Source organism: Seriola dumerili, unplaced genomic scaffold (assembly GCF_002260705.1).
Source record: "Seriola dumerili isolate Sdu_G_001 unplaced genomic scaffold, Sdu_1.0 BDQW01000097.1, whole genome shotgun sequence".
Taxonomy (NCBI): domain Eukaryota; kingdom Metazoa; phylum Chordata; class Actinopteri; order Carangiformes; family Carangidae; genus Seriola; species Seriola dumerili.
Window position 1 is genome coordinate 2,110,683 of NW_019174352.1, and position 26,985 is coordinate 2,137,667.

Here is a 26,985-nt window from a genome sequence, read left to right on the forward strand (position 1 = left end):
GCTGGTTTGCTAGTTCACGGCTAAACATTGCTGTGCTCCTCAAAATGAAGCCTTATTCTTTGTATTACACTAACATTTGTGACGACGTTTAACGTGAGGCAATTTACTCCACAAACTGCTGCGAGACGTTCAGCGACCAAGCAACTCCTCGTTTTCATGAATTACCTAGCTAACGTCAGACGATCTGGTTTATAAGTTAAATGTTAGACCCAAGCGTCTGTTGTCAATTAAGCTCACTATGTAAGATAACTTAAATATGATAGACGGAGAATATAGGCCACAGATAAGTTATAATAATAGTAAATAAACATCCTGAGATTTCCATGGCGTGATGCTTGGCTGCTAGGTTACCATTGACAACAACGGTTAGCTAATTAAGCTAGTCCACGAGAAAACAAAACTAGTAAAAAACGGCGAATACACCCTTGCAGAGAACTTTACCAAACTGTAAAGACATTGCGGATACAACATTGACAAATGGCACTTATAAGCAGCACTTAAAGCGTGGTACTGGCGACATACACTTAAGTTTGTCAAAAATAAACACCAAGTCTGTCTTAGCTAACGTTTAACTTGCGCGGTCACCTCTGAACCGGAAGTGAAAGTGATGATGTGTTAGGGCTAGCTTGCACAAGTGGAATGCCGCTTGCTGAATTGCGTGCAACGTATGTGTTTGTAACCATCCCAAGTTTCTGAAATCACCTCTGCTGTCACCGCCCGCCCTGCTACAGACACGGTGAGTAGGAAATTCAAGGACCTAAAAAATACATCTGCGTTCACTGTATCTGGCTTACAGACTGGTATCAAGCTAGCTAACATTAGCTGCTAAGTTAGCTTTGTCGTTAGCTAACGTTATGTTGCAGCAGCCAGTCTTAAAATATCAGAACAAGCTGCTTGAAGCTCTTAGTGCTCTTATATTCTCGCGATCGACTGGTAGCAATGCAGATTGTATTCATTTAATCAACATCCGCAGTTAGATAGCTCTTTAACCACTCTTGATATTCATTAGCAATGGTCTTAGATTGCTACCAAGGTACACCCTCCATCGCTTGTGCAACCAGCTGTCACTGTACTGGCGGTTGCTAGACTATGATTTTTTTCAGCATGTAAGGTCATATCCCACCCGTTTTATTTTTTGGGTAGTTTAGCTGCCAGGTTATATTCCCCAAATTGTAGACCAGAATAATCCACAGCCCTAAACAATAAAACAGGGTGGCAGTTGATAAGGGTAGTAAAAGAGGGGGATAGTAGTGGCATAACAGATTTTAATCATTATAATGTAGAGGTAGTATTGTGACAAGGAAGCATGTTAAGCAGAGGAAAAGGAGAGTTGTGAAACACGGTTCTATAAACTTAATACACATGCCTTCTGGAGAGTTGCATTGTTAGTAGGATTGACTGGTTGTTTTGAAGCTGTAAAACCTAACCCATCCATCTACATGACATGGTGCCTGTTTTACACATTTTGTTGTCAGCATTTTTAATGTCAGATCCCTTTGTTTTCCTGCCCAGTGATCAATGACGGCTTTGGCCAGCCATGGCTGTCGTGTCATGGAAGGAGATTTTACTTTTGACTGGACTGGTGGTGGGATGTTACTGGAACAGTCTGTCTTGCGGCTTTGTGTTTGATGATGTCTCAGCAATCCTTGACAACAAGGACCTACGGCCCTCAACCCCTCTCCGCAACCTATTCCTCAATGACTTCTGGGGAACGCCCATGGCTGAGGTAAATAATAGTCCAGCACACACCTCTCTGCTATATCGGTTCTTTTAGTTTACATTTACAAAAATCACATTACTGATAAAAGCTTACATGATGTTTCTCTAGTTTAGGATCAGATTTGGTTTATTTTCAGTTTTATTAAGTAGGTCAATGAAATATCCAGTTTATTTATTCAATGAAACTTGAAGGAATTCAGTTACAACCTCCTCAGATTAACTCGACTTTGAGGGTAATTTGAAGAATAACTCAAAATCTTAACCAAATATTTGTCAGCTTTGAATTGTCTCTCAATTAGTCACATATATGACAGCATAAATGTGTGTCCCACTGCAGGAGCGGAGCCATAAATCTTACCGACCCCTCACTGTATTCACCTTCCGACTGAACTACCTCTTCAGTGAGCTGAGTGCAGCTTCCTACCATCTCTTCAATGTGGTTTTACACGGCGTAGTATGTGTGCTTTTCCTGCGAGTGTGCCGATTGTTCCTGGACAAGACTTCCAGCTTGGTGGCAGCTTTGCTGTTTGCTGTGCATCCCATCCATACTGAAGCTGTAAGTGTACATTTGCTGGGTGAATGCAAGTTATGTAATTTATGGTTTGTCAAAAATAACTTAAAAACCTTGACAAGATTAGATTTACAAACTGAAATCACAGCGATTACTGCTGTTTTAAACTGAATCACTGACTTAAAGCGGAATATGTTTCTCTGCCAGAATGTGAGCACTGACTGAAATGGTATCAATGATATCATAACTTCCTTAATGTGATGTATTTCCTTAGAGATCCATTTTAACAGCAAAGTAATGAGCTAGCAGTTATGGAGAGAAATTAAGTTATGATGCTTGTTTGGCTTTTCACTTACACTCATATGTGCAGCATTGGGTCACCACAAAAGACATGTCCCTGATTTTTCTAATCGTTTATCTTTAGCTTCACATGAGGCCCCTCTCTCAATAGAAGTCCCTTCACTGAGTCCCACCAGTGTGGAAAGACCAGGAATGTTGGAGAAATGCATTGTAAGCATCAGACAGGTGGTCTTGCAGTGCCGTTGTCCATACAATTATTATTACTATTGCACCATTCTCCTGTTTGACTTTCACCATCCACTTGAGCTTATAAGTATGCAAAACATAACATTCCTGGTATCTTTCAAAACAGGCGACAAGCCAAGATAATCCTTAGTTCACAATCATCCATCTACGACTGTATAACCAATAGAGGGGCAGCACTCACTATGTCATGAAATGCAACCTTTCACAAATACATCACACAAAATGGAGCCAATACATCAGGTCTGAAAACATTGGTCCTCCTGTTAAGATGAAAAGAAAACATAGGATTAAGGTCCAAAATGTACATAGACAGTAAGGTGTGAAAGTTATAAGCCATGTGTATATGTACATACTGTACCCACCTTCACTGAACAGGGGAGGAGGATTAGGAAATCACTTGTGCGCAACACTGCTGTAACATCAATGCCTCTGCATTGCTCCAACATGCCCATCACCTCTGTCTACAGGGTGGAGCATCATAGTTAGACAGTGTCTCAGTTTTGGCACTTATATTGTTGGGTGAATGTTTCCTCCACGGAATCAATACTAAAGCCACAAAGTAAAGGGACTGCACTTGTATAACACTTTTCTAGTCTTATTGACCACTGATAGCGCTTTACACTTGAAGCCACATTCACCCATACACCATTGCATATGCATACAGCACTTTTCAAACACACCCACAATGTTACATCAGGGTTCAGTATCTTGCTCAAGGAAACTTCAACATGCAGACTAGAGGAGCCGGAGATTGAACCACCGATCTTCTGATTAGTGGACAGGTGATTTGTATATTTTTTAAAAATAATAAAATAGTGACCAAGAGGTGAAACAACTGCCCACATAGTATATTGTTAGATCCTGTTTAGGGTGTGACCGTACCTTATCCAAGACACCCCCTCCTCTGTTGTGGACCATGTTTAAGTACATGCTATCAAGTCACTTATAAAGTGATTAAGGCAATTGCAGTTACTGCAACTGTCATTTAAGTTTAAGGTATTGAATATTTCAATTATTTTTAAAACTTAAAAAGAATCTTTTTGAAATTGAAAGTTAGTTCTTGCAGCTGTTTATCGTGGATGTTATCGAGATCACAAAGTTGTGTGAACTTGATCGGAGACCAAAAACCTTTTTGCTTATTGTTGGTCATTTTATCTCAATCTCACTCTCTTCAATAGGGCCTGTCTGAAAAGCCTCTTCCCCAATTAGGACTTGTAATTCATCCTATTCAGCATAGCTGAACTGATGACCAGACAGGCCCTGACCAGAGCAGAAAAACAAAGAAAACATTCTGCTTCTTCGGGAGGAGTGCTACTGTTACACAGCATGCACCGCTGCACCAGTCTTCCTCATGGTGTTCTCTAATCTATGCAGAGTCTCTCAGACTTCTTGAATGGAAACAATTTGCCTCACAAATGAGCCCTTAGAGTTACTCCAGCAAATGCCCTTCATGTTATCGCCGTCTGGAATCTCTCTGAACGGATCATTTGTTTTTGAGTTATGCTCCAAGCACTGAAGGTCCCTTCATGATACGTACGTACAAAGACTCCCTGTGTGTCCCCGTGTCGTTCTCAGTGTCTTTTTTGGTTATCTGACTTTTTGAATGGAGGCTTCAGTTTTTTTAGTATCTCCAAGTACCTTCAAATACAAATTATTTAGTGTAGTCCACAACAGTATCTCAAGGCTCTAAAATGGCATTATAGCTAAGTGCTCACTGATAAGCTGTGCCCCATCACTGTACACACAGCCACAGAATGGGAATTGTAGTCTGGGCAGTTCATCCAAATTGAACTAACTGTAGTCAGCCTTTCTACCATTCTGTTGAATTAGCTTTGGTGAACTGAAGTTTAAGGCTGTCTATAAGCGGATGTATTGGCACGCTCCTTAGATTTCTTCCTTAGATTTCCTTGTAAGTTTTGAAATGTGCCTTCTTCAGCTCACCCTAATGTTAAAGACCAAATCAGAGAAGATTCATTTGATAAAGAAAACTGATAGCATAAAATAGGTTTAGACTTATTTAGATAAGGCAGTGCTTTGCTATGTTTTACAGCAATCAGTGTAATCAAATTAAAACATCGAATATAGGAGTATCCTTGTAGACAAATGGCCCCTGCATAGGAATTTGGGCACATTATCAAATGAGCTAATGCAGCAGTGTGGCTGCCTGATAACATAAGTGTAGGTAAGTACTGTGACTCTGTTTGTGCAGCGGGCTTCACACCCATTCAAAGGACTGATGTATACTAGTTGCAGCTAAATGGGCAGCCAGTGAATTATTTCCTCTGCTACCAAGTGACAAATAGTAGGAAAGAATGAACAATGCATGTACCTTGTTTAATCTAGATGTTAATACCTTTTTCTAGGAAGTTGCAACCCTCTTGTAAATGCTTAATGTGCTCTTAAGGGATACACACTGGGCACATTAGACTGTTGCTTTGTGCAGTGCTGTGTAGAACCATTAGTGGGACCTTATGTGTGGTTTTAGGGTATGTCAGTTTCTAAGAACTCAGGCCCTTTGGTTATGGTAGAAGTAAGAATGTTGTTTCTTCCACATGAGGGCAGTCATCATTTACACAAATGGCAGACGATGCTGTCAGAGAGCCCATTTTATCCCGGAATGTATTTCTGCTTGCAATCCATTCAGATGATTTACCTGAAAAAGCCTGTTTTCACAACTGGATTCAAGGACTTAAACATGCAGACTCAAGTTACTGCCAGTTGTGTATGTGTGTATTGTTTTCAAAGTGATTAGAACCGAGCTTTATTCTCTATATTGGTTTACTCAAGGTGTATTAGGAATATCCTGTTGTCGGATCTGCTCCCACACTTCCCCCACAGGTTAAGTAAATTAAGTCAGTTTTAAGAAAAGCTCTTACTAAATCTGTGTAGACTGGCTGAAATACTGACTGCTGTCACTCTTTATCATCAGGTCACAGGTGTGGTTGGCAGAGCTGAGCTTCTGTCTTCAATCTTCCTTCTGGCTGCTTTCCTGGCCTACACAAAATCAACAGGTGCAGACCACTCCATTGGTAAGTCTAATGTAGCTCAACTGGCTCTCACTTATTTACTGTGTGTGTCATGTACAAGATGTGCTGGCTTCATTTCATGTAGGGTTTTTATTTCACACGTGCACTCCCCTTAAGACATTGTAAACATTCAAGACGGAGGCAGGAAGCCAACTTGCGACCTCTTTGGAAAGGTCTTTAACAATGTTGCAGTCCTCATTCATTAAAAAGTAGAAATAGTCCACAGTCAAACGTTTGTATGAATGAGGAGGTTTATGGACACAGGAGGGGTTCGAACGAGATCAGACATCTGGCTCAGAGGGAAACTGTCACGGCTTAGTGCCAATTCAGTTTGCATTTTGAAAACTATTATTATAACTAAATTATTTTTTTTATTGATATTCTGTCTTTCCAGAGAATAATTGCCAACATACTGGCTTCTGGTTGTCTACTGTAATTATATTTACACTTACAGTGTTCATTGTTAAAATTCTGATGCAGATTCACCTGTGTTTTCTACATTTCATATGCTTTTAACTGTTATTTAGTCAGTGTGTGGGAATTGTTGTTATTAAATACACGTGTTTATGTGGTGTGTTTCTGTAATTGCACCCTGAGGAAACTTTTTATGCTGCAACACATGGCTTTTTAGAGATGCACTGATCAATGGGCTGGCCAGTTTTCAGTGTGATCAGCTGTGATAGGTGATCTGATCAGTCTCAAATATCAGATTCTATGCCAATCAAATTTACACTCATGCGCCACATGATGGTTCACATCGTGCAACAGCACAGACGCAGCCCCACACACACACAACCTGCCGTCGCCGTGGAAGCTCTTCACCGTGAGTGAAGAAGATATAAATCACCAAATCTTTGAATTTGTAATATGTGTAAGGCCAAAGTAAGCCATGGAGGAACAACCATGAACACATTCAGAAAAACAAAGTTAATCAGACACATAAAAAACACCATCACCCTGCTGAACATGTCCAGTTTCAAGAGGCAAAGGCAAAGCAGCTAAAACTAGTGCCACACAGCTTACCTCACTTGTGCATGACGTCTACCTCGCTGAACTGCTGCTGCACCTCGCACGCATGGGTCCACACCGCCAGTGTTGCTGCTGTGCCTTAGATAATGGCCATCAATAAGGAAAAGTGAAGAGTTGTAACCAGAAAGCAGTCACATGATTTTTGTTTACCTTCATTCAGACAGCCAGACAGAGAGACAGAGAGCAAGCGAGTTAATAGTCAATGTGTTATTATGAACATACAACTGAATTGTCAATTAAAAAGAGTCGGCCAAAATTGGAAATGGCAGGTCAGAAATCAGAATCAGCCAAGATGATTGCAATCGGTGCATCTTAATTTTATGCACTAAACATGAAGAACCATTTATAACAGAAGGTTTTCGAACTTTTAATAGGATTCAAATTGATTCAAATTGCTCTAGTCTTGCATTTACATTTCAGTGAAACAAACCAACAAAAGCCATGACATCAGGTCATGACAATAATTTAAGTCTCAACTACAGGCCAACCATTACTAGATTTTTAAGATTGATTCTAACAGATTTGAAGGGGAGCCCTGGTGACCTTGGGATTGGGATGCCAAGCATGAGCTGGACTGTCCCCTGTTTGCATCTGGCCGGAGGCCTTTATTGCATGTTATTCCTTATTTTTTTGTCCTCATTTCCTGTCTTCTCTCTAATGTCATTGTTCAAGGAACAAGGGCATAAAAATGCTCAAAAAATAAATCAGATAATGATATTTCAGCTGATTTTTTTTTATGTAAACATGTATTGAGCAGGACATTTTACTGTTGAAAAATAAACTTTTCAAACCTTACTGGTACAAACAACTTGATGGCGATACAGTTATTAAATTACCTCAGACATACAATGTCTACTGCATTTCTTTACTGCAATTACTTGTTAGTCAGCGGCCAAAATGTGCACACATACCAATGTGTCTATAATGAGCTAAAATCACTTAATTATTAGTCATGCAGACAGATCAGTCAGGCTGTAGTTCCAACTAGTAAGTTTGCATTGTGTTCATTCTTTTGTTTGACTCATATTGGTATAGGTTGTTGTGTTGGAATCACCTGCCAGGTGTCTGTTAGCACTGTTCCCCAGGCACCTGGCAACTCCTTTAAGCTGTGTCCCAATTCAGATGCCAGATCTTCGAAAGACCTGAGACTTGAGCCTTCTTTTCCTTCCTGAGACAGTCATGCCACACCGGGACCAAAATTAATGGTCTGTTCAGAGACTTCTCATTAATTCACAGTCAAATATTTCAAAGTTCATGACCAAAATGTGGCCCTTAATTGGCCAGCATCCACCCTGCTAACAGGAGCAAGCACAGGACCTAATGCCTGACATCCATTATTTTCACCCTGCAGTGGCTTTTTTCATTGGTCTATTAAAGTTCAAGTGGTATTTTTGAAGTGACTGATGACCAGGTAAAAGTGAACACCTGATTACATGATATCTACCGACTTTACAGAAAGCTGCTTTTGTCTCAAGAGAAGCTGCCCATTCAAGAATTTGCCAAATGTGAATATAATGGATGTGTGTCACAAACTGGTTCAATTAATGTCACAATAAGGGAGATCACACAAAGTTACACTATATAACTAAAACATAACACAAGCAATGAGGTGTGGAAATCAGCAAGTTTAGTCATGAAAATGGTGCGTGTATGAGTGGTACATGCACTGTGGTGGAGTTGTATGTGCAAAAACAAAACACATGGATGTCAGCAGATGGAAGGGAGAGGAGCGAGCACACGGGCAAACCTTTATACTCTGGAAGGTCCAGGTGAACAGCATCAGCTGACGACTCCCCCATGCCGACCCAACTGCCTGCCAGTGTGGGCAAGGACAACCTCCAAGAACATGGGAGGGGCATCACACCCCCTCTTAAGATCAAGGTTCCGCCTTGACATCTGAAAACAAGTCAAAAGACAATACCATAATGTCATAAATTATTATGTCTTACATTCCCTCAGTTTAAACAGTCAACTACAATGGCCATTACCCAAACCCATACAGCAACCACTGCTACCCAATCTTACCAGCTCTGATCCCCCACCCAGCAACCTTGGATCCAGAGGAGCAATTTAAGGATGAGAAAAAGCTAGCAGAACAGGGCAAATGAATTGCAGGTAACAAGTCACATGACGAGTGCATACTAATGGCATTGTCTGTATACACCCATAAGGAATAATGTAGAACAGTATTTGCATTTTCCCCAAGAACACAGGAAAGTGAGGAGCAAGTTCAACCATTGACCCAAAGTGTGTTATCAAATTCTTGCTCAAAATGAGCACCAAAGCTCATCACGAGTGTCCAACAAACCATGGCCTGCAGCTAGACAAAGCAAATTAATTGCCCTGCCTTCACAAAACTCCAGCCTCCAAACACACAAAACTGAAATTAACATACAGCACTACCCTAAAGTAGCATACCCAAAGGTTCCCCCAAAACCAAAGGCTCACTAGGCAAACGAATTGCCCCAAGGCACACAACAAAAGGAAACAAGCTACAACAAAACTCGAACAAAGCATGAGCTGCAGTGCTTATGTTTACAAAGCTACCAGGCCAAACTAAAAAGTTGCGGACACACAACAACATCTGAAGGATGGAGAATTTTCTCCCTGCAATTATTCTTCAACCCTAGTCTTCGGACAGGTACTAGTGTTGGGTACTTATGCACTGATTCCACCAGGACCAAAAAGGCAGCCAGAAACTGGGGACCCTCTAGAAACCAGGGAAATGGTCCGAAATCCTGGTCTTAACCCATGTTCTGATTGGTCTCGTGTTGAGATCAACCACTTCATACAAAGGGGAAGCTTGGCTCCAGCAAACTGAAATGTAGCTGTGCTCACCCAAAGCTTACGTATAATAAAGCTCAAAATGGGTTTGCAAGCCAAAATAATTAGGGACGAATGCTGCTCCCTTCCAACATCCACCAAAACTAACTCCACAAAACTAGAGCAACCGGTCTAACCAACAGTATGAAAAAAAAACTTGGCATGACACTCCCAAATACTTTAACTACAATGGCCACAAACTAAAATGTTCAGTAACACCAACTCTCCAATTCACAATAGGACAAGCCTCCATAATCACACCAAGACTGGATATAACCTTACTGAATGGGTTTGGTGATCGGAGGCGAGCCCCCACTTGTCACAAACTGGTTCAATGAATGTGACAATAGAGGAGTTACACTAAAAAAACAAGCAATTTATCTAACTAAAACACAAGACAAATAAGCAATGAGGTGTGGAAATCAGCAAGTTTAGTCATGAAAGTGGTGCATGTATGAGTGGTACATGGCCCAGGTGCACAGCATCATCTGATGACTCCCCCATACCAACCAATTGCCTGCCAATGTGGGCAAGGACAACCTCCAAGACAATGTTGTATAAATGTTGTACATAGTTCGTCTGTAATTTATGTATATTGTTCCATTTTTCAGTTTGGGCTCCCATCGCTTTGACAGTCGTTCTCGTGGCTGCAGCGACACTGTGTAAGGAGCAGGGAATCACTGTCGTCGGCATCTGCTGCGTCCATGAAGTGTTCGTTGCACAAGGGGTAAGGCTCCCTAATCTTGGCTGGCTTTTTGCAATAGGCTTTGTCTGAGCATAAGCTGAGAGGTAGCGTTAACAAGCAAGCCTTTTTTAACAGTATATCAGACAGATACATAAGACATTCATATTGAACAAAACACTAAACGCTGGCAAAATGATTTTAAAAATGTTTTACATCAAACACTAAAATCACAAAGGAATAGTCATTTAGAGTTTAGACAGTAGTGGAATTTAAATCTGAAAGTGTGTATGAACCCTTTACACTATAATGTTGAGTTTATTCTCCCTCCCTGTCTTTCTCCCTCTTCCTGCTCTCAGTTTACCTTGCCCATGCTGTTGGACACACTGCGGCAAGTCCTGCAGGGTAAAGACGGTTTCCCCTACGCTGTCCTGCAAACTCTGCTGAAGCTCATTGTGCTCATCATCAGCACCCTGCTGCTTGTCATCATCAGAGTCCAAGTCATCCAGTCTCAGCTTCCCGTCTTCACCAGGTAGGCAGTGTTATCCCATCATTGGCAACACAACGCTGCTCAATCAATCAATCGACTTTAAATGTATAGCACTTTTCATAAATAGTTAGTGCAGTTCAAAGTGCTTCACAGACGACTGATAAGCTCAAAAAAAGGACAAATCAAGTAAGAAAGCAACAATGAGATACAATAAAATAAATTTAAAAAGCTTTAATAACATGCGCAAAAAAAAGTGAACAGTATAAAGTGATTGACTAAAAACCATATTTAATTAAAAGCCAGGCTGAAGTGGTACATTTTGAGTTTGTTTAAAGATTTCAACACTTCCGGCTGCTCAAGTTGCATCTGTCTCACAACCTTTAAGGCAACTTCTCCCTTATTTTGTTGACCTCATTGGTTTTTATTATAGTATAAGGAATTGATTTGTATTTTATTACAAATATACTAAAAGCACACTATTTCATATAGACTTTTATTGCTCTGAACAGCGTGAAGTGATTATTTTTAGGATGATAATAATTTGTTTTTAATGGGTTGTAGTAAAATCTTCGAGTTGGACCAGTTTTAAAAAAAGTGCAGCTTTAGAGCTGCTGCATCTTATCTGCACAAAAGGAAAAGACATTTGTAGGTACTAAAGGGCAGCGGAACACACTAACATCATGATTTGAATGTAAATGGATTGCATGATTATATAAACACATTATACTAGTCTAGTTCTTTATTTATTTCAGATTATGTAATAGTTTACATAATGTCTTTATTTATTTGATTAAAGTAGAAAATCTTCCCATGGCTTCTCACTTCCTGCAGCTGAAGGCTGTGACTGAAAGGCCTACATTCATTTTCCAGTGCACACAGGGCTCTGCATGAAAGTGAATATACATGCATACATTTGCATTGTAGTTATTCTTATTCAGTGTTGCTCTCATTCCTTGATCGCAAACGCTGACAGCAACCATATTTTTCAAACTTTTTGGTGCACATATGACTTCCACTAAGTTATGAGTATCCTAGATAGATACCGGGCCCCCCCTTAACACGGGCTGATATCCCCTTCAGGGAAATATGTGTGTGTGATATTTATGGTGTTGGTGGAGTTAAAGATGAGATTGTTATCACTGCGAAGGAATTTTCTGATAGGTCCACAGAGCTTGTGGAGAGCACGAGATCGCCTCTTGCTCACAACACTGTTCCTAATGACAAAGTAGCTTTGAGATGGGCGTGGAGCTCAGTGCAACCCTCACACACGCAGACCCTGTGCATCACAACGCATCTGTGATTATATATTCTAAAATAATTCATAGACTGATCATATCTTTGCAGTATATTATTCTAGTAATTACTTACTATTAGTAATTATTGTGATTCGAGAACTAATTATTATTAAGAGTATTTATGCAGTATGTAAATCCCAATAATTAGCATGAAATTCATTCATCCAAGACAAACCGAGTTCTCAGCTGCTCTCTAAACAATGTTAGCATGATTTAAAAAAAATGTCCTCGTCCTACTCATTAACTTTAAAATCCTTTTGTGTCACAGCAAATTTGAGTTTGTGGCCAACTGTGCTGTTAAGACAGTTGCTTTGTCTTTATGAAGACATTTTGATCTTGACATACTGAACACCAATGAATAAATAAGGAATTTTGTCTTGTCATAGTTTGTTTGTTTTTTTTGTTCAAAAAAATGTGTGGGTATCAAACTAGGGACCACGCATCATAACAAAGTGAAGTGAGCATTTATTACCATTAAACTTTATTAACCTACATAGAACTGCAACGGTAGCAAGTGTCAAACACTGGTATTTTTAGTTTAGAAGCAAAGAGCCAAAAATCAATGTGTATATGTCTTTAAATTCAGTTTTGTACACAATCTGTCATCAGAAGCAGCAAAAACCACAATCTGAAGTGTAAAGAGACAGATATCTGTACATCCTGTATGGAGGCATGGCTCCAATATTTAATCAACTTCACAAGGAGAAATTCTCTACTTTAGATGAACTACATGACCAGTAAGAACACTATGCCAGTGTCCAAATGTTAATAGTTTGATTGAATTTAATCTAAACTATTTTGAAATTGACTGCACAGGATTCCACATAGACTCAATCTGATGGCATTTGCTTGTGAAGATAAAATTCCAGACAATTAGCCTAGATATGCTAATCCCCTCACTGTAATCCTAAAGCTGTCTCCAGATTGTCTGGGAGAAATTCTGTGTTCAAGCCATAACAATACCACATATTTAGATTATCACCTTCCCAGTTGTGATTTGCGGTCCTCTAAACTAACTACCTGCTGCACCAGAGAAGTTCAGATACAAATAGGGGCTAGTGGTGCTTACCTTGAACACCAAAGAGAGATGGATCACGAGTTAAGGATGTGGCGTTGTCACACGGCAGCTGCGTAGACAAAACATGTGCATTGTGACTGTAGGATAAAGACGATATTCATTCACATTTTAGATCATATATTTTCATTATTGAAAAAATATTTTTGCACTGCTTGTAACAGAGTTTAAGAATGTCGACATCAGTTGGTTATTTGGTTGTCCATCTGACATCGGTACAGGCAAAACACGAGTTCATAATCGGGGTCACCAGAGGTCGGATGAATCCCATTGTTTTTGCCGACCCCCTGACACACGTATTCCTAAGTGAATAATAAAAACAGACAACTTCTTTACTTTAGATATGCTAACAGACTTTTCTTTAGCATTACTACAACAAAAATGGTATTGATTTAGCAAAACATTGAGATTTCATCTCCCAACTGGTGGTGTTGGGATTAAGGGTTGTTATGGGAAACTTTGGGGGCTCACCATGATGACAGAGAGTGTGAGGGTATCATGTACCAGATTAACTGTAAAAAAAATGTAAACAATGCATCAGTCTGATGCATTGGACAGGAACATCCATAATCACTGAATGTTCTATACAATGTGATTTAAGATACCGATATGGACAGATGGATATAGAGATAAGGATGTAGATATATATAGGTACCATTTTTACAGTTCTACATGAATACATAAAGTAAAACCGAATACTGCAGGTCAAAATGAATATCAAGAGATCTGATATATAGTAGGCCTACGTGCTTATTATGCCTCAGTCATCTCTTTGAGATGGATGAGAGAGAAGATCGCACTTCAGCTGGTCCAAAAGATTCAGATACTATCATCAACAAATGTATAAAACTTAACCTGCAGAATTTCATGAGGTATAGTGAGCGTACATGCACCGTACACCTCGAATATCTCTTTATTGAGATGGATGAGAGCGAATACTATCATCAATGGAATTTGATGTGCTATATCTGATATGGTGCAGTTGTCACCTGACGACAAGTGTGTGAACCTACCAAGCAGCCAGGGGCTTTTCTGTGTGGAGTTTGCATGTTCTCCTCGTTCCTGTGTGGGTTTCTGAGGTGCTCCGGTTTCCTCCTACGGTCCAAAGACATGCAGGTTTAACTGCCTGTAGGTCTTGAATGGTTGTCTCTATATGTCAGCCTGTCCAGGGTGTTCCCTGCCTCGGCCCAGTGTCAGCTGGGATTGGCTCCAGACCTGCCGCCAACCTAAAAGGATAAGCAGTGTAGCTAATGAATGGACAGATAGATGGATATCAGACTGCAGACTTGTATGCTTATCAAACCTCCTATTTTCACTGTAAAATAAGACTCATTATATCTACACTCTGTAGCTCCTAAACCACTGATAATCAAACTCTTTAATCAAATTCTGGACCTCAACACATTCCAACACCATGTAATATTCTCACTAACTTTTCCTCTCTAAGACAGCTGATAATTTTCTATCCCACAGTACGGTTGCATGTACTAGGCCATGGTCTTGGTAAAGAGCCATTCTGATTAGCTACAAGAGTCTATAGAGAGACTATACACTATTAAAGGCCACACAGATGAAAATCTCATTCCAAATGAGATTTGAGGGAAACTATATCCGAGGTGGAAATATTGTAAGGTGGCTGTGACTCACTGACTGTGAGTTTACACCCGACTCTCCAGATCCAGTGAATGTGGTCCCTTAGTTCTGCAGCAAAGTTAGCTAATTAAATTTCATACATTTTCTATATGTTATGTTCTATTATGACAAGTTTTCTACCTTCCAAATTTTATCATGCTGCAATTGTGCTCTTCTTAAACAGACTACTGAAAGCTAAAATAGCATTTTTGCATGTTTGACTTGTTCGGTGTACATGTTAAAACAAATGGGACAAATAATCTGCACTCGTTTCATATTGTCATCATTATTAAAAGTCTTTAATAGTGTGGTTTTTCATTGTTTTTCTCTTTTCCTCACAAATATTATGCCAGTCATAATGCAAATCATTTTTTAGCATCCCCTGCCCTATCCAGTTTTATTGGTTAAAATTAACTTTTTTTTTCTTCCGTGTCCTCTTGTAGATTTGATAACCCAGCAGCAGTCAGCCCCACTCCCACAAGACAACTGACTTTCAACTACCTACTTCCTGTGAATGCATGGCTTCTGCTGAATCCCTCAGAGCTCTGCTGCGACTGGACCATGGGCACCATCCCCCTGGTGGAGTCGCTCCTCGACCTCCGTAACCTGGCCACTCTGCTCTTCTACTCTTTCCTGGCCCTGCTGGCGTACCACAGCCTGCGCTACAGACACAGCTCTGCCAAGACTGTCATCATGGTGAGAGGATGACGTTTGGGCAGAAATCACATGTATGGTTACAATTTACATATAGTTAAAGTGCAGAAGTCTCACTGCTGCATTGGTTAGCATGCTGTAGTTGTGGGTGAGTGAGTCGCTGTTGTTAATTTCAAAGGTATGATGTGGGGGAGGCAGCATGGGTTGGCACAGGGTGTTATGGGAAAAGTGAACAATGTAAGACTGGTGTGCCACATAGCCAACTACATATTGGACCCCCTTTGATTTGGGAGAACACCACAAGATTCTTGAATTATTGGTTGGAAGCACGACATGGCTCTACCAACTGTCTTTATACCCAACTCAAGTTGTACATCGTTTCCTTCCTTGTGAAACAAACGAAGGCTTTCAAATCAAATGAGGTTCCAGTATTTGGTATTATTGATTACCCTCTAGTACTTTCACATTAAAAAGTCCTTTGTTCTGTAAATTCACTACAAAGTATTCAGATCAGGCAGAACAGCTTCATCAGATGTCAATAGTTTAGAAATGGAAAAAAAAAACTCCTTTTGTGTCTTTTACCCAATGGCTTCACTAAGGCCATTAAATAAAGTGGTTCCTCGTGTTTAACAGGAACAACAAATAATGATACTTTATCCTACTAAATTGGGTATTGGATTAACTACGATTTGCTTGAGACAGATTTTTATTTTCATAGTAGCCTGTGTCCCATTGTTAAGGTTCTCACCGTTGTTGTTCACGTTCTGTTTTTTTATTGACAACATGATTCCTGTGACGTTCTCTTCATGACATTGCTGAATCAGTAACTGAGAATAAAATCAAAATTGCACGTCATGATTATCTTCATCAGCTTTATCATAAAATCAAATAAATTATTTTTAAATTTGGCAAACAAGTAAATAAAATAATAAAAATAGGCTACAAAGACCATCACAAATGAAGAGAGATAAAACATCTTTAAAGGAATGAATGAGCGCTAATTGTTCATTGTGGCACAGATACAACTTAGCATCTGTTGTGCAACAGGCCCATGGCTCTCGTACTTAAAGGTCAGTAAACTTCCTCACAGTATTGCTCTTAGCTTCAGTCTTAGAAAAGGGGACCACAAATCAACACAAATATTGACCTTTGTAGTGTTTACTCTGCTTTGTTGAGAGCATTTTGGAATATGTTGCATAACAATATCATACCACATCAACATACATAGAATCATTGCCGCTGTCTCACATGTGGCATGAGACACATTGAAAAGGACAGTTTTTTAGTGAGGAGCCCTGCTCTGTTACCCTGGATTGCCTACAGTATGGTGGCTGCAACTGATGATTACTTTCATACTTCATTTCTTGAATAATTGCTTATTTGTCTAAAAAATGTCGGACGATGGTGAAACATGCCCCTCAGCATCTATTAGAATATTGTCAGTTCTGTCCCACCAACAGTCCAAAACCCAAAAGACAGTCTTCTATGACAATACATGGACTAAGAAAAACCACAAATAGTCACATTTGAAAAGTCCAAAACCTTCAAATATTCTAATTTATGTCAATGAACAGCAGCAAATCCTCAGAGAAGTCAGGACTTATGAATTGTTGGTTTTGTGTTAAAAAATAACTGAAATGTTTAATACAATATCAAAATAGTTGACAATTAATTCTCTGTCGATCGAGATATCGTTAATTTGACTAATCGTTTGAGTCCTAGTGTATCATTTTAATACTTTTTGCATGTTTCTGACACGTTTTAGGAAGATCTCTGAACTTTGCTATGTAGTTATGTCAATGCATCGAAATCTGAAGTCATTTTTTCTGTCTTTCTCTCAGGCCCTGTCTTTGATCGTCCTGCCTTTTATACCTGCGTCCAACCTCTTCTTCCCTGTGGGCTTTGTCGTGGCAGAGAGGGTGCTGTACGTACCCAGTATGGGCTTCTGTGTTCTCGTTGCACACGGGTTTAAGATTGTTTCGCATAAAGGGTGAGTGCTCATCCAAAATTATGTTTCCCCCTTATAATGTTACAACAAAAAGCTGTAATATGTCTGTCATTCCCTAACAGTCAAAACAAATTGCTCACACCCCTGTGCCTCAGGGAAACATGAATACACACGTCTATTGCTGTGAGCGCATTTTTAACTAGGCAGCTGTTACTACAATGTCGAGGGTTACTCTAATTTTGTGTGGCTTCAATTTTGCCCTTTATTTTGTAAAATAAGTTGCAGTTATTACATATACAAAGCCCTTGATATTAAGACCACAGGGCACCCTTATACTAGAGCTGTTCCAATACTATTTTTTTCTCCCGATCCCAATACCTGAACATATACCGACTACCATTCCAACACCATTGCATTAAAAATAAATTTTAACAGATGTATGTTAACTATGATAACTATGTCTGGATGTGATATTATTGCTGTCATTGTTGTATGGCATGGCTCAGGTTAAACCTTTTGTAAAACATGAACAGATATATGAATGCCATAGAATCTATCTATTATTATCTAATTTGACTGTCAATCAAAAGAATAAATAAAAATTCTTGAAATAAATAACACTTCCTACACAAGCTGTCCGAACACTAGTGCTGCTGCTCAAAATGACAGCCTTGCATACTGTACACATTGCCTTTCCAGTGTAAAATATTGCTGACATTTTGCTAACAGCTAATGTTTCATTATTTCCCAGCAATAAATTCTTCTTTGCCGCTCTAAAAAAGTAGTATACAGCGCAACTTCCATTGTAGGCGGAGAAGAAGAATTGATTGATCAGGGTGTGAAACTACAAAGTTCATTAATAAATTACATGGTATCGGATCGCTGCATAGACTCCAGTGCTCCCCCGACACCTGATACTAGCATTGGAACGACTCTGCCTTATATTACTCACTTAAGTGTTCAATGTCAAATGTGAGCAATTTGAAGTTTTTGGTTTATTGTATCAGCAAATCAGTATAATTGAACTCTTTCCATTGCAGTCACTTGAAGAAGATTTCCTGGTTGATGATTGGAGTGCTCTTAACTACGCATGCAGTGAAAACCTTCAACAGGAATTGGGACTGGGAGTCAGAATACACTCTATTCACGTCTGCCCTGAAGGTAAGACGGAAAGAATCAAAGCAGCATTGCCAGAATATCTTGGCCCATCCTGCCAAAGACATCCTTCATCACCTTGTAATAAAAAGCCTGATTTATGAGTCTAACAGAAGACTCATCTTCACTAAATAATAATGATGGATCTGTCATGTTTCTGAAACCGTCTGCCACTTCAGGTAAACAAAAACAACGCCAAGTTGTGGAACAATGTTGGCCACGCTCTAGAGAATCAAAATAATTATGCCAAGGCACTGCGGTACTTTCTCCAGGCCACTCGTGTTCAGCCAGGTAAGAAACATAAATCATGACACCATTTTTGACATTTTGGTATCGCACATGTAATGAAAAAAATTCTAGCAGACTTGTCAGATTACTCTAACAAGGTTAAAGGGGACATGTGATTTCTTTATTTTCACATGATGTGTTGCTTTCGGCGGGATACACAGTGCATTTGTAAAGTTGTGTATAATTTAATAAACCCTTTTCTTGTTGAGTTGTCAAACAAATGCCTTTTTAAGTGCATGTCAATGTTAGTCAGGGTCTGCTTGTATTTGCCAGTGCGGTTTTCCTGTGCTTGTTAAGATGTGACTACAGAAACGACTGAATTACATGTACAAGTGCAGTTACATGAGTGACTCATTCTCCTCTGTGAGTTCTCAGCTCAGCAACATGAGGAGGCTTAATGCCAGAGAGTCGCTGCCTGTGTTACTGCATCAGTCACTTAAATTGTAAAATTATGTAATGCATAATAGTAAGGGAAACAATTTCCTTAACAACACAAGACATTGTACTATCACCTACAAAAATGCAGGGATGCATTATTGTAAAATGTTTCTGTTAATGTCTCCACTCCTCTGTTAGTTAAGGCTCTGATCCCTTATGAATCCTACTGTATAAAGTGAGCACACTCTTGAAAGAGGCTAACAAAGGCCATTGTTTATTGTTCACAGGATCACTAATAGCTTCCACCAACGCAGTAGCTAGTTTCCCTGTGGTCCGCAGTGGAACAAGAATAAAATGGACAGGAAAAATGTAAACGTGGCAAAAATGAGAGGAAATGGTTTATTAATAGATTAATACAAACCAAGGGAAGAAATAAAACTACATTTAGGAATGTAAGAGGGTATTCTGTGTAAGAGTGAAACTGAATGAGTCGATTTTCCAGGGATCTCAAGGGTGATGAAATAAACTTCAACACTCATATAGTATTACTTAACTTCTACTTCAATTATAAATCCAGGGGTTTTTAATGTTCATATATTTTTTTTGGATCTTTTTTTCATCGAAGCTTCTCTCCACACATGTTTAACGTACAGGTTATTGTTTGATGAAGCCGTTAATTATAATCTTAGAACTCGTGACCGCTTGCACCTGACAAACCTATATTCAACTCGTACTTAGTTTTAATGAAGAACATGTGCAGTTAGAGCCACTCCCGGTGTTTTCCGTTTTACTTCATAGCTTATTTTTCAGGAAGTCTGTTCAGCTGAGACTTGTGCCCTCAAGATTAACAATGTAAACACATTAACCCGATGAGGATTTCCTGTTATGCTAATCATCAAGCGTCAGCTTTGCTTGACCTGACTGACTCCTTTTCAACACTTCACTTTTCTTAGTCGTTTCCAGAAGGTTTCCAGTGATTTGAGACTCTCATAATTCATTCTTAACATTAGCTGAGATATTTGTGTAATGTTAAAACAAAGCTAAGCTGAAGAACCGGTGGTTAAAAGGGTCAATAAAGATGAAAACTTGACTTTGTTTTCTCTGTTGCCTTTCCTCATACTCCCTAAAATGTATTTTGCAGATGACATCGGTGCTCACATGAATGTTGGAAGAACCTACAAGAACCTGAACAAGTCCAAAGAGGCAGAAGATGCCTACTTGGTTGCCAAATCCCTCATGCCACAGGTATCATGTTGTATCATGTCGCAGACAGTCGCCGATGTTTGGAGCCAGGCTAAAGTTCAAACATGAACTCTTCATTCATCAATCAGGCGAAGCGACAACTCTTGGCTTCTCACCATTCATGTATTTTCCTGCTTCCTCCTGTGCACTTGTTATTGATGCTGTGGCAGTGCGGCGCGTTGTAGGTGGAGTTTAACACCTAATGGCAGCGGATCTCATGATCCACAACAAGCTATGTGTTTAGTATCTATATATGATGTAGCCAACAACAATCCTTCCATGAGCAGCTACGTGTTGTCTAACCACAAAATATGTTGGTTTATCTCTAGAGAGCTGCCTTTGTCCTCATTGTCAATAGCCGCTTTTATACAGCCTGTTCATGGTGGGATTGTTGCCCCCTTTACTCCACCTTGTCGTTCTGTATGAAAGGTACCGCAGTAAGCCAGCACTGGAGGTAGTCACAGATCAACATCCGTGTAAAAGCGAAAGCCTACATGGCGGAGACACTATTGTGTAACACATCATGTCTCTATCGCACATAGCGGTGGCATCATGCTGGCTTTGTTTGGTTCAGTGTAAACAAACAAAGCCGGCATGAAGGACGGTCTTCTTAACATCTATGTAGCGGCATCTCTGTTTAAAAAAGGAAATTATTATTGTTTGTGGGTGTAGGCATCTGTCTGTCATCGTCACTCTTGGCTACCAACTTGAATCAGGTCAACTGGCACATGCCATGGCACACATCAATTCAATACATGCCTATGGGCTTGTTTTGATATGCATTAAAATGTCACTTTTTAAAATCTTTAGTGGCAGCATCCTCCTTTACTTCTGACATTTATCAGTCTGATTACCAATATAGCAGCTGATGTCAGCATACAGCCGCCTCCACCACCACCAAGACTCCGTCCAGAAATAGAGTGGTGATAGGCAGGAGGGTTGGCACATTAACATTGTCATGTTCCATTCCTTTAAATGCACTATAGTTTTCAGACGTTACCAAAGCAGTGAGACTATGATTTCTCTGATCACTCATCAGGTCATTCCTGGTAAGAAGTATGCGACACGTGTGGCCCCTAACCATCTGAATGTTTACATAAACCTGGCCAATCTTATCCGGGCCAACGAATCCCGCCTAGAGGAGGCCGACCAGCTCTACCGACAAGCAATCAGCATGAGACCAGACTTCAAACAAGCCTACATTAGCAGGCAAGATTTTTTAAATTTTCTACCCATCAGATTTCATGAGTATGATTTATCAATCTTCATTCTTCCCGCACATACAGTAGCTTCAAATGTTCAGTCTGTTCTATCTGGAGCACCACAGCATGTCTTCTATTGTTTTTCCAACTTTCCAGTTTAGAGGGAACAAGTTACAAAATGCCAAATGATTCGTTCAGCCGCCTACAGTGGCACAAAAGAATTCTTCAATTTAAATTCAGTACCCTCTTCATGTTGCAACACCAACAAGACCTTTTATAATTATACTGTACTGTCTACTGACATTTCTGTTGAACAGTGTTTCCTTGTAAACTGATCTTATCTTTTGTTTGACCTTTCTACTGTGAGAGAAGTGCTATAGTGTTTTTAAGATGTCACTTAATTACTGCCTGCAATCAGGCAAGACGAAAAAAACATTTGCATAACTAGTCTGGTTTTTCTGGTATTTCTGGACAGGGTTTGCTATAAATCATCCATTATGTAAAATAATTATCATGCCATGATTCCTGATTTCTATGTGTGTGTGTGTTATTTTCATTTATTGGATTTCCTTTTCTTTTTTTTGACCCAGAGGGGAGCTACTGCTAAAGATGAACAAGCTGACTGAGGCCCGGGACGCCTACCTCCGAGCCTTGGAGCTCGACCGCACCAACGCCGATTTGTGGTACAACCTGGCCATCGTCAACATTGAGATGAAGGACCCTTCAGAAGCCCTGAAGAACTTCAACCACGCCCTGGAGCTCAACCCCCGCCACAAGCTGGCGCTCTTCAACTCAGCACTCCTCATGCAGGAGTCTGGTGAGTTAGGTCCTGCCAGGTCTTGCATTGAGGAAGTGAATAGTTAAAAGCTAATCTATTCACAAACTGAAGTGCAAATAGGGGTCAGCTTGCTAATGCAAAGGATTACTTGGCACTTCAAGGGCTTTTTTTTATTTTTTATTATGTCAACTGGTATGAACAAAGGAAATAACTTGATACTACCTTTAGGGTGTGACCAGGTTCTTAAGAGTTTGCCCTCATGCTGAAATGAACCCTGCATGCACCGAGTTCATGGCCAAGTTTCTGTCCGGTCACACTTCAATGACTCTGAAAAAGAAAAAAAACATTATGGATGACATGTCTATTACATTTTATTTAGGGTGGTTCCAACAAAATTAACAAAGAGGTGAGTCATTAAAGTAGCAATATATCTTGTCATCGGAGCTTGTTTTCTGTCACGCTCACCTCAGCAGAACTCTGAGACCAGCCAACCTCTGAAACAATGTCATCACAGGTGTAAAGCTTAGAGGCCCCTTTGATTGATGGAGCATCAGATACTTTACTTATTACAGGATTAGTAGGATTGTGACATGTATTTATTTAAGAACAAGTATTTAAAAAAACAGTCTTTAAATAATATTGCCCCACATGCTCCATTTTTGCCAAAATCATGCGGCTTGCTTCCTCCACTTTTCAGGTTTTATTTTTCAAAAATGGAAGCATCACATTCTTTAATGTTTTCTCCACTTAATGGCGACAGTTAGAGATTGTACATGTGAATGAACAACTCATATACATGTGATTTGATTGTTTTTACATACTGTATTCTCCAGGAGCTATTTATTTCTATAGTGCATTGTTAATACTCAGCTATCTCTCAGATGACAAATCAGATGACAGATACAGTTCAACAAAGGGTCACTTGTATGCTGCAGCACTACACACTGTGTATCCTTAATGGCCAGTACAAATGCTTTTTGCTTTTTGAACATTTGAACAGCTTTGTCAACTAATCCTTCTAATTTTTGATTTTCTGCAGCAAGTGGCCAGGTGCACACAGGTGTGCATGTGGGCAGAGCTCTAAGCATGCCACAAAGTATTCTCTTCTCATTCCTCACATTCTTACGTCCACTTCTTCTTTTTTGTTTTCTTTTTAAATCACACCAGTTATCTCAAGATTTTATGGAGGCTTGCTTTGGGAGAGGTTTAAATATTCTCAACCCAAAACAGAATCAGGCTCTTTAGGATATATGTACCAGCTTTTTTAGGATATATTCTCAACAAGGTAGGAGTTAGTTTTGTTTTTCACCAGATACTTTTCTTAAAGCACATTTTGGCCTTTGACATTAAATCCAAACATTAACCAGAATCCAGACTATAATTAACTGTAGACTGTGTGAATTAATATCAGTAGTGGATCATGAAAAAAAAAAGACACTTTATACTGTATTTGTCTCTGCTTCCTGTTGCAGGTGAGCCAAAGTTCTGGCCTGAGGCTAACCGTCGCTTCCTCACCTATGTGGAGGAGGAGCCTGACGATGCCAATGGCTACTTCAACCTTGGCATGCTGGCCATGGATGCCAATGAAAATGCAGCAGCGGAGCGGTGGATGCGTAAAGCCATTGGTTTGCAGGCCGGCTTCCGCAGTGCCCTGTTTAACCTGGCGTTGCTTTACTCTCAGTCCAAACGCGAGGTGGATGCTCTGCCTGTGTTGGACGAGCTACTGCGCTACCACCCAGAGCACATCAAGGGCCTGATTCTAAAGGGCGACATCCTCATGAACCACAAGAAAGACACCCGTGGTGCTAAAATCTGCTTCGAGCGCATCTTGCGGATGGACCCCACCAATGTGCAAGGCAAGCACAACTTGTGCGTGGTCTACTTTGAGGAGCGTGACCTGCCACGGGCCGAGCGATGCTTGGAGGAGACGCTGGCCCTGGCGCCAAACGAGGAGTATGTGCGTCGTCACTTGAGCATTGTGCGAAGCAAAATGGCTGCCATGAGCGCAGCCGGGCAGCCACTTACTTCATCAGAGGGTGCCACTGTGACAGCTAAGGAGGAAAAGCCGAAGAGAGTTAGGGAGGGAGCGGAGGAAGTTGCTCAGGGTGAGGAGGAAGGGAGGGTTGCTGAGACTGTTGGAAAGGGGGCTGAGGATGACAAGAATGTGCGGAAATCCTCTGCAGAAAGCCTCGAAGGTGTGGCCGTGGACCAATCAGAGTCTTTGGACAGTAGCCAGTCTGACAAGCGGACTAAGGGTAAGTCCACTAAAGAGATTAAAGATATAGAGAAAAAAAGGGCAGCTGCCTTGAAGAGACTAGAGGAGATTGAGCGCATATTAAGTGGTGATTGACATTGTTGTAATTTATAGCTGGACTACTTTTATAGAGCTCTTTAATGCTCCAGGATAAGACTGCATTTTCCCCCTCTTAGAAATATGTATTCTTAATCAGTTGCCATTTTATTTCTTTTGATTTAATCACGTGTTTGCAGACCGCTCAGCATGGTCCTGCTCTAACACTAATCCTATAAAGAAGGGAAATGTTGATCTGCACATGAAACTCAACAATAAGCACAAAGCCAATTTGGGATGATCTATTTAAAGCTTATGGCAGATGTAGATGCCTATGTGTGTGCTTCATCTGAACGTGATTTCACATATCATAGTTATAAATATTTGTTTTGTTTTTCCAAGTGTAGTCATTGTTTATCACTGGATTTTTTTTTATCACTAAAGATGTGACTCACTCACTGTGTGTTATTGTTTTTAAAAACAGAATGATTGTATCATGGACAATTAAAGGAAATGACGTGGTCCCCAAGATTTCCTCCAGGCAGGATGATATCTGCAGAGTTTGTGCCTCTAAATAACCCAAACCACACAGAGAAAAATAACCTTCCTCACTACTTCAACACCAGGCTTATGTTCCCTTTCAACAATGTCTGCTAATCTTTATTGATCTCACCCGGCACTTCCTGCCACTACATCATCAGCCCCTGTGCTCGCAGCTGCCTCAAAATTTCATTGTGATCCCATCTAAAAGACTGTTATCTCATTCCCTTGGTCACATTACCCCCTCAGATCTCCACGCCTGTCTGCCATCCTTCAGACACTACAGCCTAATTAGAGTTGATTTTTTTTTTTTTTTTCTCCCTTCCTCTGCTTTTCTTGGTAAACTGTCCCATACACATGGCTTTGACCTGGGCAACACCCATTTTATGTGACGGTCAACAATGACGCACTTTCATCCTCAGCGTCAGGCTTCATCATGTGTTCTTCATTTTCCAAAGTTCCTTCCACTTCATAGGGGGAATTTTCACAGCACATTTGCAGAAAACAGACCTTCTCCTTCATCCTGCTCAGCAGAGGAGATGATGTTTTAGTTTACTGGCACTAAAATATCATTGGGATGTTCCACATTTTCAAGTTTTTGTAGTAGCTGAATCGAAAAATAATCCCTCTGTAGTTACTACCACTGTTCAAAACTGCTACAGGCAAGTACACAAATTAAGACTTGAAAAGAAATGAGAGATGCACAAATGTCTCCTGCCCCTGTTTCCTCAGGCTTTTCTCACCACGACGCCACTATAAAACCCAGCGCCTGCTTGGCTGCTTACCAAGAGGTCTGATGATTTAAACAATATTCTCCTCTGATTGAGAGCCCTTGAAGAAATAGGCCAATAACTGATCATCAAAACACTACTGTGACTGCACAAATGGTTAACAGCGTAGCCCCATTGGGAGCCCTGATAGTCAGTAACTTGACATGAGCAGACTTGATTGGGGCTGTGAGGCAAGTCAGCAGTGTCCAATTCATCACGCTCATTAAAAAGCAAATTAAGTGGAAGTGTTTCTTTCTTCTGAGCTGATGTTATTGTCTTCACAGCTCCCATGATGTTCCTGTTTTCGCTTCACAGTGCAATAATGTGTTTCAGTGCGATGACTCTGCTCAGTGCAATTCTTCAAAGTAGAATTAAGGAGAGAAGACTGATTACTGTAAGTTCGGAGCACTGTGGTGGTACTAATTAGCCTTGCTATGCATTGACCTTGTTTAGCCCTGATAATTCTATGTACATATATTTACAATGTACTTGTATCCAGTGTTATTTATTATTTTTATATGCACTGCAAATGCTGTAGATGTTTTTTTTTGGGGTTTACCAATGCTTTAAATTCATGGTGCATTATTTTGTCTCTACTAATTTTCAACATGTACTGTCACTTGTAAAACGTGTTATGTATGTTTTTCACCTTTAAAATGTGTCCTTTTTTTTTTTTTTCATTTTTTCAAACAACCTGTCAGTGTGAAACATGTATGAAACATTCAACCAACTGCCTGTCTACCCCAAAACAAGTAGGTACAGCTTTGAATGAGGAAGCAGTTTGCAACATTATTCTTTTTCACTTCATTTTGCTGAGTGACTGGTTTTTGTACGATTTAAGATTTTTTTTTTTATGCAATAGCCCTTGGTGGTGGGGGTCTAGGTTATTAAATAAAGTGAGATGACAACTCA

General features: G+C 40.1%; 1 protein-coding gene across 3 annotated transcripts; it reads left to right on the top strand.

Annotated features, from left to right (window-relative positions):
• Nucleotides 1–622: 622 nt before the first annotated feature.
• Nucleotides 623–26,985, top strand: tmtc3 (transmembrane and tetratricopeptide repeat containing 3). 3 transcript variants are annotated; one of them, XM_022746283.1, is made up of 15 exons: nt 623–736; nt 1,513–1,726; nt 2,057–2,275; nt 5,706–5,805; nt 10,266–10,381; nt 10,696–10,868; nt 15,272–15,524; nt 17,324–17,472; nt 18,471–18,591; nt 18,765–18,876; nt 20,393–20,496; nt 21,533–21,702; nt 22,286–22,512; nt 23,946–24,728; nt 25,248–26,985. In XM_022746283.1, the coding sequence occupies exons 2-15, from the start codon at nt 1,538–1,540 to the stop codon at nt 25,250–25,252; spliced, it is 2,721 nt and encodes a 906-aa protein (XP_022602004.1). In that variant the 5' UTR covers nt 623–736; nt 1,513–1,537; the 3' UTR covers nt 25,253–26,985. The 3 variants fall into 3 exon arrangements, with proteins under 3 accessions (XP_022602004.1, XP_022602003.1, XP_022602005.1); XM_022746282.1 differs by having other exon boundaries at nt 23,946–26,985; XM_022746284.1 differs by lacking the exons at nt 18,765–18,876; nt 20,393–20,496 and having other exon boundaries at nt 23,946–26,985.